General features: G+C 38.4%; 1 protein-coding gene across 3 annotated transcripts in view; it reads left to right on the forward strand.

Moving 5' to 3' along the window:
* The first annotated feature begins 369 nt into the window (after positions 1–369).
* The window catches only part of CD86 (CD86 molecule), a 62,004-nt gene continuing 48,793 nt past the window's right edge, over positions 370–13,580 (forward strand). For 2 of the 3 annotated variants that reach the window (XM_031661552.1, XM_021932628.1), the window contains exon 1: positions 409–550. In XM_031661552.1, coding sequence (XP_031517412.1) covers positions 537–550 — 14 coding nt within the window. In that variant the 5' untranslated portion in view covers positions 409–536. Of the gene's footprint in view, positions 551–13,580 lie in introns of all 3 variants that reach the window. The other variant, XM_009200070.3, reaches the window with a different exon arrangement.

Here is a 13,580-nt window from a genome sequence, read left to right on the forward strand (position 1 = left end):
CCACCCCAGCTCAGTGAAACTCTCCATACCTTGGTTGTGGAAATTGGCAGGGGTGGGTGGCTACTCACTCCCAATCCACATCCATAATGAATCACTTTTTATTATCTTACCAAAATCTGTAGATTATTCTATTTTGTAGCTATGGAGATTTGTTTTCTCTTTCTAATTATTTTATTTTCTAGGTTTTTTGAGGGAATTTCAAGAGGGGAGATTTTTTTTAGTCAGGTTCATCTTAACGTCATGTCTGGAGCTCAAGCCACTGAATTATATATTTTTTAATAGATGTAGACCTACGTCAACGAATTTAAACTGCAAGGAAAGGGTTAAATTTCTTCCTCAAGTGTGGTCAAAATCTGTAGAAAAAAGAGGAACAGCTTCTCTTAAAGAAAGTTAGCTGGGTAGGTACACAGTCATTGCCGAGGAAGGCTTGCACAGGGTGAAAGCTTTGCTTCTCTGCTGCTGTAACAGGGACTACCACAGACACACGGACGAGTGGGGTCATTTCCAGATATTAGGCCACAGCAGAAGCAGACAAAATGGATCCCCAGTGGTGAGTAATAATTCTTATTCTTTGCAGAGAAGTTATGAGTTGAGACTGCAGTGAAAGACTGAGGTTGAAGATGGTGCTTTGTTGTGTGTCCTCCACTTAGTTCCTAAGTGGAGAAGCCTTTATTTTTTCTACAAAAGATCTTTGTCACATGAAGGTGAGAATTATTTGCAATGCCCAAAGCAGTTTATTGGTGGTAGTTATATATATCTTTTAGGTGCCTAATTTTGGTTTTGTAAATTTGTTATTCAAATACTGAATGTTATGGTCATTGATTTTAAGTGAAGAATCAGGAATTTTTAAAATATCTTCCTAAGAATGACAAATAACAGGGAATATGTTTTTTGTCTACCAGGGTCAGTTTGGTCTGAGGGTGGAGGAATGAGATAGAGAAGATAGAGGGTGAGAGATCAAGAAAAAGAGAGAGAAAAAAGAGATATAAGGAGAAAATACAAAACTCAGTTAATATGTCATAGTCAGGCCATGGGAGATTCTGGGCAGGGTTGGGTAGTGGAAGGATGTAGAGTGATTAAATTAGCTACCATGTATTGAACATGCATGATGTGCTGTGTACTTTACTAGTGTTATTTCACTGAATTTTATTATTCACAATGACTTTTGGAAAGATATCATCATTCTTTTTGACAGATGAGGTAACTGTGGCTTAAAGAGGCTAAATAAACTTGCCCAAGTTCACACTATTCATAAGGCGTAGAGCTAAAATCTTTCCTGCCCGCTTCACTGTGCTCCAGAAGGTTTCTCCATGCTGTGGAAACTTCCTGGAAGGAGTCACACCCGCCCTTCTCTTGGATGGTGGCAGCTGGCACCAGTCACTACATATTTATTTATTTATCTACTTTTAATTATTTATTTTTCAGACAGAGTCTCGCTCTGTCGCCAAGCTGGAGTGCAGTGGCGCAATCTTAGCTCACTGCAACCTCCGCCTCTAGGATTCAAGCGATTCTCCTTCCTCAGTCTCATAAGTAGCTGGGACTATAGGTATGCGCCACCACGCCCGGCTAATTTTTGTATTTTTAGTAGAGAAGGGGTTTCACCATGTTGGCCAGGATGGTCTCGATCTCTTGACCTAGTGATCTGCCCGCCTCAGCCTCTCAAAGTGCGTGAGCCACCGCGCCCAGCTGTCACTAAGTACTTATAATTACTGTTCTTTGAAACTCGAAATAACTTTCATCTACCCAGTGCATACTGGTTTCAGAAAAAGCTTTGTTGCTTTTATTTCAGAAGATTAAAATTTAATTTTCAAGTAAAGACTCCTTTTGCTCCAATGGAATTTTGAAATGTTATACTCGTATGAAGAAAAAAAGAATGTCAGAATTTATAATTTTTATGGTACCATAGAGGGGATACTACTTAATTATGCCATCACTGTCTGCAGAGGTCTAAAGAACCACAGGCTGCTGTCTATATTGAACTTGTTAAGATTCCTTTTGTTTCAGAGTGCCTGAAGATTGGTCATGAACCAATAATGGCCGTTAAACAATGTTTACTCTCATAAGAGGTGAGGTAAACCCAAATTAAAACAACAGTGAAGTATCATTTTTGTCTCTATGAAAGAGATAAATATTAAATTTTAAAAAGCAAGTAAGCAAGAACCCTCCATCTTGCTAAGAAGGGAGGATTATTTATACCCTAGTTGCCCACTAACGGAGATATCATCTTTCTGGATAATAATCTAGTGATACATATCAAAAGCTTTTTAAAATGTATATGCCCTTTAACCAAGAAATTCACCTTTTAGGAATTTATTCTAAGATATAATAATACATGTTTGTAAAGTTTTAGTGATGGATATTTTTCTTGCTATTGTTTCTAATAAGGAAAATCTTAGAAACAACTTACATGTTTAAAAACAAGTGATTGATTGTTTATGGAACATCCATAATGGAATATCATGTAATTATTTAAAATTCCATTGTAGAATAATTCATAATATATTTAGTTAAAGGGGAAAAATGCAGAACGAACAGTGATGTATACAAACAATATTAATCAGAAATATAGGTGGTTTGTATTTTCTTCTGTGTGATTTTGAACTTGAATCCCATCTGCAAGCAGAAAAATAAAGCTAAATATTTAAGATAAAAAAAATAGCTGTTTTTTTTCAGAGAAGCAACCATCTAGTGGTGTGTGATAATTTATAAGTTGCGAGATTCCATAGTTAGGGCTTTAGCCCTTTGCATTTATCTTTTGTCATCTCTTGAATCCTCTTCAAAATACACCCACTCTACCCATAACTCATTAGATCTTGAAAGCAATGTTCTGATAGAATTTTATATTTAGAACAGGCCGGAGCACTCTTCCCTTATTTTACAGAAGTGATTGCATGACTCTCTAGGGTGAGTTGCATATTGAGAGGGAAGACAATGCGGTGGCTAAGTGGCCACACGTTGAAGCCAGGCTGCTGGGGTTTGAATACCAGTTCCCCAACTTCCTAGCTATGTGATTTTGGACAAGTTGCTTAACCATTGTAATTCCGAGTTTCTTGTCTGTAAAATGGGAGTATGGTAATATGTCATAAAGTAGTTGTGAGATTTTAATGAGATAATCCATATAAAGTGCTTAGAACTTTGTCCTGCTAAGTACTCAGGAATTGTTAGTAGTTTTTATTACTATTACTGTTTGGATTAAGAAACAGAGGAAAAGTGATTTGTCCAAGATTATACAACCATTTAATGGCTTTACTAGGAACAGAATGGAGGAAGGTTTTTTCCAGCAGAAATGTTCAGTATCCTCTGAGCCTGGCAGGACAACCCCAGGTTGTGCTTTTGGGATGCAGGAGCTGATCTGAAACAAGCAGTACCCAAGGACAAGGCCAGCCTCCAGGGAGTGACTGATCACAGTGGGAAGCCAAATGGTAGAAAGCCAAGTGAAGTTAGGGAAACTGAGAGTCAAGTTAGGAGGAGGAATGAAGCCTGGAGCAAAGAGCTACTATAAGAGAGAGCAGATGACTCAGAGACACTCATGGGAGGTTAATGTGGTTTGAAGTCTCAAGGTCTGGGTAATTAAATAGACAAATGGGGTTTAGATGCATGGGGGAATTTTAAGTATAGCTTTGAGAAGATGCCTAATGGGGAGTAATAATAGAGGATGAAACTGGGTGGGGTCAGAACAAGGAGCTCAGAGTCCAGGCATCCAGCTATGATCATCCTAAAGGAACAGCCTAAGTTTGAAGAATCGTAAATAGAGACATTATAAAATTTACTTTAAAAAAAATCCCCTGGCAGAAGAATGAGAACTGATTTGGAGTGACAAGGCGATCATTTAGGAGACTATTGGAGTAAGCCAAGGAGAAATGGTGAGGGCATGAAACCAGGGCAGTTATGGTGGAATCAGAGAGGAGAGCATGCATTTAAGAGATATTTAAGCACCAGAATTGACAGAATTTGGTTTTGACAGATGTAGACACTGGGAGGGGAGGAGAGATCTAGGTGCATAGTGGCATCCTTCACAAAATGGAAGGCATAGGAAGCAGAGTGGGTTTGTGCCAGGCAGAGAGAAAGGACAGATGGTGAATTCCTTCTTTAACGTGTTGAGTTTGAGGTGCCTGTGGAGCAGCTGGATGGAGATGTTCAAGTAGACAAGTAGATATTCAGGTGCAAGTTCGAGAAAGAAGAATGGCCTGGAAGGCACATGAAGAGTCTTCTGCATAAGTACAGTTGATAGCTGAAATTCTCATTGTGGGTCAATTCAGTAGCAGAGAGGATGGAGGACTGAATTGAGAGGAAGCCAAGGACAGAACCTGGAAAACCTCGACATTTAAGGAGGGAGATGAGGAAGAAGAATCTACAACAGATACTGAGGAGAGGCTAGAGATACTGGAGCAGCCCAGGAGAAAAGTGGTGTCATAGAAATCAAGTGGGCCTGTAGTCCCAGCTACTTGGCAGACTGAGGCACGAGAATAGCTTGAACCCGGGAGGCAGAGGTTGCAGTGAGCTGAGATAGCACCAGTGCACTCCAGCCTGGGTGACAGAGTGAGACTCCGTCAAAAAAAAGGAAAGAAAGAAATCAAGTGGGGAGATGGATGCAAGAAAGAGGAGAATGCATCCATGGAAAGAGCATATTTACCAAGCTTCAGTGTTGAGCACGTGAGATGTGACATAAAAGGTAACTGTAGTGACTACATGCTAAGCGTTGAACTGTGGCTCCCTCAAAGTTCATATGTTGAAGTCCTAACTCCCAGGACCTCAGGATTTGGTCATATTTGGAGATAGGGTCTTTACAGAGATAATAACATTTAAATGAGGTCATTAGGGTGGGTCCTAATCCAAGACAATTGTGCTTATTGTAAGAAGGGGAAACACACAGTGGAAAAGCGGTGTGAAGACACAAGAAGACAGCCATCCACATATAAGCCAGGGAGAAAGGCTTGCAGCACATTCTTTCCTCACAACTCTCAGAAAGAACCAACCCTGTGGATACCTTAAGTTTGGACTCCTGGCTTCCAGAAAAAAAATAAAGTTTTGTTGTTTAAGCCACCGCAGTCTGTGGTACTTCGTTACCACAGCCCCAGCAAACCAATACACTTGGCAAGAGTGCATACAGCCAGAGAAAGAAGCTGTGAATAAGTGCATCAGGGAGGAGGGAAAGAAACCAAAACAGGATTGCATCACTTAAATTAAGAGTAGAAACATTTCACAAAGCAGAGTGTAGTCACAGGTCAAATTCTGCAGAAAGGCGAAGTAGGAGAATGACTGAAAATGTCAGTCCAGAGGCCCTCAGTGACCTTTGCAGAACGCTCCCAGTTGAGTGGAGGCAGTAGACTTTGGAGAGCTCTGAAGATGGAAGCAGCACAGATGGTCTCCTGCAGAAAGTCTGGTGATAAAATGAGACCTCCTCACTGGAGTAAACTCACCTCTGCTGTCCGTGGAAATAATCTGGAGCCAAGCCAGCTAGACCCGGAGTTCTTCCTTCCTCCATTTTAAAGGTTAAACAGAGCTGAGGTCAATGGCTCATGCTTGTAATCCCAGTGACTCAGGAGGCTGAGGTGGGAGGATGGCTTGAGGCGAGGAGTTCAGTTCAAGACCAGTCTGAGCAACATAGCGAGACTCTCATTCCTAAAAAAAAAAAAAAATTTAATTTAAATTAAAAAAAAAAAAAGGCTAACCAGAAATAAAATTCGATACTTTATTTTTCCCACCCAAAACTAGTTTGGGAAGGATTTCTGGAAGAAAATAATTTTTGCAGTCATTTTACATGTTGGATTTTCAGTACACATACAGATTCTATTCTGTAGTATCAGTTCAGAGGCAAGCTATAATTTGAGGCTTTGCAGAGGTAAAGCCTCTGGTGAATCTGGTGATATAAAGAAGAAAACAAGCCAAAGAGAAATTTCAGGGATCATTTATAATTTACATCAATAAGCAGATTGGGAAAAAAAAAAAACCCATTGGAGATTGGAATAGAGAAACATTTTCTTAGAAAGCTTTGAGTCAAAATTAATCTTTCTCTAGTGGCAGGAATATGATAAGCCAAACAACCCTAATGTCACAGCTCTATATTATTAGGCATCAGATTAATCAGATTTGCACTAAAACATCAAGTAAAAATAAAAGGAATGAATATTTGGTTAAGTGAACCAACTAGTCAATACAGGCCAGAAACTGGTAAAACTGGATAAACCTAAAATACTCAGCTACCCAAAGGCCAACCTAGATTATCACCCCAATCTTACAATTATTTTCAACCTACTAAACAATAAATCTTTATCAAGAGTCTGATAGTTTAAGGTACTGTGATGAACACAAATGAAATCACTGATACCTTTTTTTAGTCTATTTAGAAATAGAAACCCGCAATTATGAAATGACAAAAGCAATTAATGCAGTTAATAATTCAGTAATTGTTTTAAAAAGAAATAAACATGACAAAGTTCATTCTCACTAAATACTAAAGAAATGCCAATTCAAACACCAATGAGATATTTTCCTGTATCAGATTAGACAGTAAAACAAACAATCCAGTTAGAAAAATGGGCAAAAGATATAAAAAGACATATCCCCAAAGAAAATATACAGATGGTGAACAACCACATAAGACAGTCAACGTCATTTGCCTTTATGAAAAAATTAAACCACTACCTACCTATAAAAATGGTTAAAATAATAAAAAATAGTGACAACACCAAACGCTGGCAGGATGCAGAGAAACTGGATCATGCATCCATTGCTTGTTGGGAATGTACAATGGTCAAGTCACTCTAGAAAACAGTTTGGCAGTTTCTTATAAAACCAAACATGCATTTAATATATGACCCAGCAATGCGTTCTTGGGTTTTGATCCCAGAAAAATAAAAGCCTATGCTCCTGAAAAAATCAGTATATGAATATTTATACCAGCTTTATTCATAATAGTAACAAACTGGGGGAAAAAAGTCCCTCAGTGGGTGAATAGTAACACAAACCGTGTGTGCAAGATGTTACCACGGAAGGAAGCTGGGTGAAGGGTACACAGGACTTCCCTATACATATTGTCAATTTATTTTGAATCTATAATTATTTAAAAAATTAAAAGTTTAAAAAGTAAAAAAAAAACAAAAATGTTCATCTTCACTAAATATTAAAGAAATGCCAATTCAAACACAAGATATTATCCTTTTACAAATTAACAATTTATGTGGATTTTGGGATGGTTGGGAGTAATCATGCTAATAAGTATGCAATAAGAGTATACCTTCATATACTACTGATTGTGGGAATATGAACGGGGAGAACATTTCTGGAAAGCAATTTCTGTCAACATATATCAAGAGTCTTAAAAATGGTTGTGCAAGCAGACACCCTGGGCACTTCCAGTTTGTCTATGTTCTTAGTAAATTTTTTTTCAGTTCATTCAGCATCTTTGTTCCAGGCACTGTGCTAAACATTAAAAATAAAGCAAAGATGAGTAAACATGATTTCTGTTCTCAAGTATTTCAGTTTTGTGGTAAATATATCAAAGGTGATTTTTTATAAGAGTTTTTTATAACTGTGTGACGTTTCACAGGAGCATGAAGGTAGCTGTTTCCTATTTGCCTGTAGGCATATGATGTCTTAGGTAAATGCAAGGGTTTTGAGTTAGTTTGGTTGGTGTCAAATAATAAGTAGTTAATAAATCATCTTCTATTTATTAGTGGTATCACTTTGGGAAACCTATCAGCTTCCTGAACTTCAGTGTCCTCTGTAAGATGAGGCTACTAGCACTTGCCAATGCCATGAGGAATATAATAATTTATAACAGACAGGAAGTCCTATGGAAAAAAAATATTTTAGGACTCGCATTCTTTGCTTTAAAATCTATTATTTCCTATATTTTTAATTGTCAGAGTTCTTTAGCTCTGCCATTCTGATTGATTTCCAGCAGATGGACTCTTACCTATAACCTAGAAGTTGCTATAGTAGATCTCCTAACTATAGATAAGAGAAGGGCATGCCAAATGCAGTTCAATCAGGTGAAAGTCAAGCAACAAAGCCGCCTAAAATAAATTTTATGTAAGGTAGGATGCCAAAAACATTAAAATAAAATTCTATTCTATAATAGTAATCATGTAAGTGCTTTCATGACGTTGTCTATGAAAACCTGCTTTTTCGCTTTCTGGACTTCTAAGTAAGTAAGCACGTAGAAAGAATTTTTTTTTGTTTTAAAGACGGAGTCTCACTCACTTTGTCACCTAGGCTGGAGTGCAGTAGTGCAATCTCAGTTCACTGCAACCTTCACCTCTGGGGTTCAGCCTCCCCAGTAGCTAGGATTACAGGCACACGCCACCACACCCAGCTAATTTTCTTGTATTTTTAGTAGAGACACAGTTTCATCATGTTGGCCAGGTTGGTCTCAAATTCCTGACCTCAAGTGATCTGCTCACCTCAGCCTTCTAAAGTGCTGGATTATAGGCATGACCCACCACGCCTGGCCTAGGAAGAATTTTAGAAAGAAAGCTCCATATCAGGAATTGAGAAGCTGGTGTTTTAATTGAGAATATATTTGCACAAGTCTTGGCATAAACATTGGTTTACAAACAAACATACAAAGTAATGTTCATTAATCTTGCATCAGGAGCTGCCCAACAACTCCGAAAAGTCAGCTTATGCAAAACCAGCCAAGGACAGATGAATCAGTCAAACAAGAGGGAAAGGAGAAGGGAAAGTGTCGTTCACAGGCAGTCTTTGAGGCAGTGCATAAACTATGCTTCTCCACCATCCAGACAAGACAACTGTGACACAGGGTTGACAAAGCAGGACAATAAAGGGTAGCTGCTCGTAAGGTGGGGATGATGCTGGAGCAAGGGGGTGCCCCAAGAGGCAAAAAAACAAAAAACAAAAAAAAAAAAACAAAAAAAAAGATAGCAAACAAATATGTCAAAATAGTCATAGTAGTTACCTCCTGGTTGGTGGGATTATGGAAATAGGATTATTTCTTTGACTAAAATTGCCAAATCTTCAGTACAACTACATTGCTCTGCTGAGCAGGATGAAATCAAGTTGAAAAGTAATCTAGTAGTGAGGTACAGCCCCTATGCCACGAGTGGCCAGCATAGATCCTCAGATGACGGAAGTGAGTGATGCAGGCCTGTGGTTTATGTACAGCTCCATGACGTATGAATGGCAGAAGCTGTGTACGCCCACAGGCAAGTCCCATTTCGAGGAGTACTTCTGGTCACCACTCTGTCGTCCTGTGTATAAGGACGTGGTTCAGAACAGCCAAGTCTTATATTTCAAGAGGAGCCAGAAAGGCAAACTTACCAGTGAAATCCTAATATTTATATAATGGCTCAATGTCTGGAGGGGCTGGTTTGGTATAAACCACCAATTTTACCTCTGACCTCTGTTAGTGCATCAGAGGTTCAGGAGAGAGTGAGAAAATTGTAAATTGACTATTTTAGGAATATTATATTGGGGCCCAGGCTGCAGTGAGTCAGAGCTAGAAAGTAGGGGGCTGGAACTATTTGACTATTAATTTATTCAATAAAGTTTTATTTAATGTTAGAAAGATGAAGATGAATCAGATGGAAATCCTGTTTAGAAGCTTCTATGGGAAGAGATATCACCATAGCTAATATGTCTTAGCCTCTGACAGGAATTATGGCATACTCTATTGTATCATATATGATCTCATTTAATCATCATAACCGCAGGAGGTAAGTACTATCATCCCGGATTTTCCACAAGTGAAAACTGAGTCTTGCTTAGTTACACAGCTGACAACAGAACCAGGATTCCAAATGCCAATCTGATCCCAGAGCCAAGCTATGAACAACCATGCTATATATTATTATGGCAGATCAGGGAAGGAAGACATTACTTCTAGCAACAAGAAACATTTGCGGATGAAAAGATTTGAGCTTGGAGAGAGCTGTGTTGAGCCATGTCCAAAACAAGTTCTGGCAACCATATGATAAAGGTAAAAGCCAGAGATTGAAAAGTAAAAGCTTGTGGACTAAAAATGGTCCTTAGACAGAGAGTCATCAAAACAACAACAAAAAAAACAAAAACCTTAATCATAATTAATTGCGAATATTTCAAAAATCTGGAGAATTCACATAAGTTTAGATTTCCAGCTCTTCTGGAGAATTAGAATATCTAGTAACAGTGTGCTAATAATCCCAGATGCATATACTGCATGAAACATTTTATCATCCATAGGCTTTTTAATTTCCTTAACAGCAGTAATATTAATAATTTACATAACCTGAGAGGCTTTCACCTCAAAACGTAAAGTCCTTCTAATTGAACAACCTCCTACTAACTTAGAGTGACTATACGCATGGTAACAACTGGTGAATCTGGCAGAGGCTGCCCAACTTCCAATGGGGTATAAGCTATCCTCTTCCTATGCAACCTGCTTGCCTCATTTATATCAGCTGCTTGGATGCTGCAGATGCTTGAGTCTAAGAGCTGTGGTCTGGAAAGTGAGGCCCCAACAAGGAAGAAGGAACAACCTATGGATCAAGGGAGGTGAGAACTGGGAGTCCAGAAATGAAGGTTATTTGCAGCAAGTCTGGACCCAGCCATTCCACTCCTTTGAGGAGACAAGATTCTAAGGAAAAGGCCATTTACATTCTGCTCTCCAAGATCTCTGAGTGTTGGAAGAAACTGAATTGGGGGAGAGGGGGAAACTTGACTGGGGCTCAATACAGACATGTAAATTTGAAGGAAACAGAGTTTAGATGACAGGCAGTAGAAAAGTTAATGTGTCCATTCTATGGCTGACCCAAGATTCTGTTTCCAGGAGATCTCTCTGGCTTGTTAAGTGTTCACGGTTGCAGGGGAAAAGTTAGAAAAAAAGAAAAACAAGCCAAAACACAGCCCCTTAAATGTTTCTAATTTTATTTTCAAACAATCAGGCAGAGTAATCCCTTTACACACTCTTCAGGCATTGGCTGAGGGTCCCAGTCAAGAACCATTCAGTTCTGGGGGCCTTAGGAAAAATATTTCCTATGATTAAAGTAACTTTGGACAGGTTATTGCCTTCTTTGAGCCTCAGTTTCTTTGTCACTTAGAAGGCTGAATGGTTTCCACGTTCAGAGGGTAAGGAATAAGAGGGTGAATGAAGAAATATCAAGTACACAGCTCAGAGTAGGAAGAAACAAGTGACCACTGTGATGACCAGGGACAAGGCTAAGAACTTACTCAAAAGGTACCCAGCTGCTCAGTATTCTGTCCAAAAACCGGACACTGACATCAATCCAACATTCTAACAGTAGTCACATAGCATTATCAGCTAGAAATGAAAACACATTCAATTCTATATTCTGCTAAAAGCTTGAGGGTCACACTAGCTGTGTGATCCTTGGCAGCTGAACAAAACCCTCTGAAAGGCAGCTTCCTCACCTATAAAATTTTTTTTTAATATTTTTTGTGAAGATTAAATGAAGTAATGCATTTAAAATACTTAGAGTGCCTTAGAGTTCTAGCAGAGTGCCTAGCTCATAGTAATCAGTTAATAGATATTGACTTTAATAAATAGATACTTAACTGAGCCTCCACTCTGAGCCTGTTACTATGCTAAGTACCAGGAGTAAAGGGAAATGAAACACGTTCCCCAAACTTATGGAACTCAGAGCAGGCCAGCTGAATGAGCAGTGACTTTTTAACAGGATGAGGAAACTGTTATAATGGAAAAATAAATAGTGTGAAGAGGGACTAAGGAAGATAAAGATATGGTGAAAAAAACAGGGAAGGGTTCAGGCTCCAACTGTGGAGTGATCTGGATCTGAAAGGAAGAGTGGAGTATTGCAGTAGAGAAAGCAGGGAAGACATTCCAGGCAGAAGAAACAGCTTCCACAAAGGTAAAGAAGGCAAAACGTTTTCAAAGTTTCTAGGGATGGGGGATGGTGGGGAAGATGGTCACGGAATAGTGAATGGTTCAAGTGTAACTGTTGTATGGGTTGTGGAGGCAGTTGTATGCGTTGGGTAATAAAATCAGAAGAGAAAAATTGAATTCACACTTTGAAAGGCCTTGTGTGTCTGGCTAAGAAGCGTGACCACTAACTCGTGAGGAGTAAGGCGTGGGTCTTTAAAGGAAGGAAGTTTCATAATCAAATTGTTCTCCATGAAAGATAATGAAGGGAGTCACTGTTGCAATCAATCGTCCAGACTAGAGGTGACGAAGACTCTAAAACTGGCCACCAATGAATTGAAAGTGGATGGTGAGGAAGAAAGAATACAGGGTGACATAAACACAATATGTAAACTCCAAGGTATGAAAATGGCCTTGTCCCTTCTTCCTTACCACAGTCATCCCAAGAGACCAAAACAAAAACACAGAAAATCTCTTTTAAAAATAATCTCTTTTGTTTGTATGCAAATAGGCCATCCACAGTGAAAATGCAACTCAAATTCAATATTTTGTCTGCAATCTGCCAAATGCAAAGACCAAATTGGTTTACAAATACTGTCCTTCTTAAAAATTCCAACTCCTCACATTAAAACTATAGCCAGCTAGTGCAAGTTAAGATTGTTTGCAATCTTAAATAAGATTTGAGTAAAGCTGAAATTGAGACACTTTTCAAAAGAGGCCATCCCTTACTCACATTGCTAAAGAGTAGAAAGAGTGACACCTTTTACCAGAAAATTTCTTTCAGGCAGTAATGCCTCTGTGTGGCGGCAGACCCTTCAAGTCTTCCAGATAAAGCATGTGATGGAAGTAGTAGGGAGCTGCAAACATTGCAACTCTTTGATTCTGCATCACCGACTTGAAAACTACAAGCCCAGGTTGACAAATGCACATTTTAAGTGTTCAGAGAAGTCTTACGTGCCTTGGTCACAAAGATGCCACAGGGAAGTAAGTCTTTGAATGTGCAGTGCCCTGTCCCCACCTCTGTTGTGAAATGGAAACTTAAAAAAAAAAAAAAAATCACTGATTTAGAAAACCACTGGTTTTTTTTTTTAACAAGTTTAGTCATATTGCCTGTGTTCTATATACCCCAATCTATTTCATTTTACTTTGTAGTGTACATTTAATTTATACTCAAATAAATATTTTACATAAGGTGCTTTCACGGATCTTCATGCTTCCTTAAATTTTAAATATGCTGCCATTTGTTAAAATGTGTTAGTTTTGTTATGTATTATATCCCTTCCCCCTGCATGCATAGAAAAAAAAATATGAACTTAACCTTCAAGCAACTTTTACATTTAGAATATTACCTCATTTTATTTCTTCTAACTGAGGTTATAAAGAAAATGGCAAATGTCATATGCTTTGTAAAGAAATGACAGTTTCTCAGAATATGTAAATGCACACCCTTAGACAAATAGGCCACTTAAATTCAGAGTCACAGTCTTTTGAATATTGGTTTAATATTCTCAGGTAAAGATTGAAAAGGTAACAAGTTTGGGAATCAGGTATCTACTTTGAGTTCTGAAAGGTAACATCACAGGTGTTGGTAGTTTATTGATATTTAATTTTTAAATGTGCTGCTGTATATATTTCATTGGTATTAGAAATATTTTACATAGTTATGTTATTTGTTAAATAATAGACCATCTTTTTATAACCTATCAGAAGAAGTCCTGATATTGTAAGATTAGATTGTAAA

The sequence above is a fragment of the Papio anubis genome, chromosome 2 (assembly GCF_008728515.1).
Source record: "Papio anubis isolate 15944 chromosome 2, Panubis1.0, whole genome shotgun sequence".
Taxonomy (NCBI): Eukaryota; Metazoa; Chordata; class Mammalia; order Primates; family Cercopithecidae; genus Papio; species Papio anubis.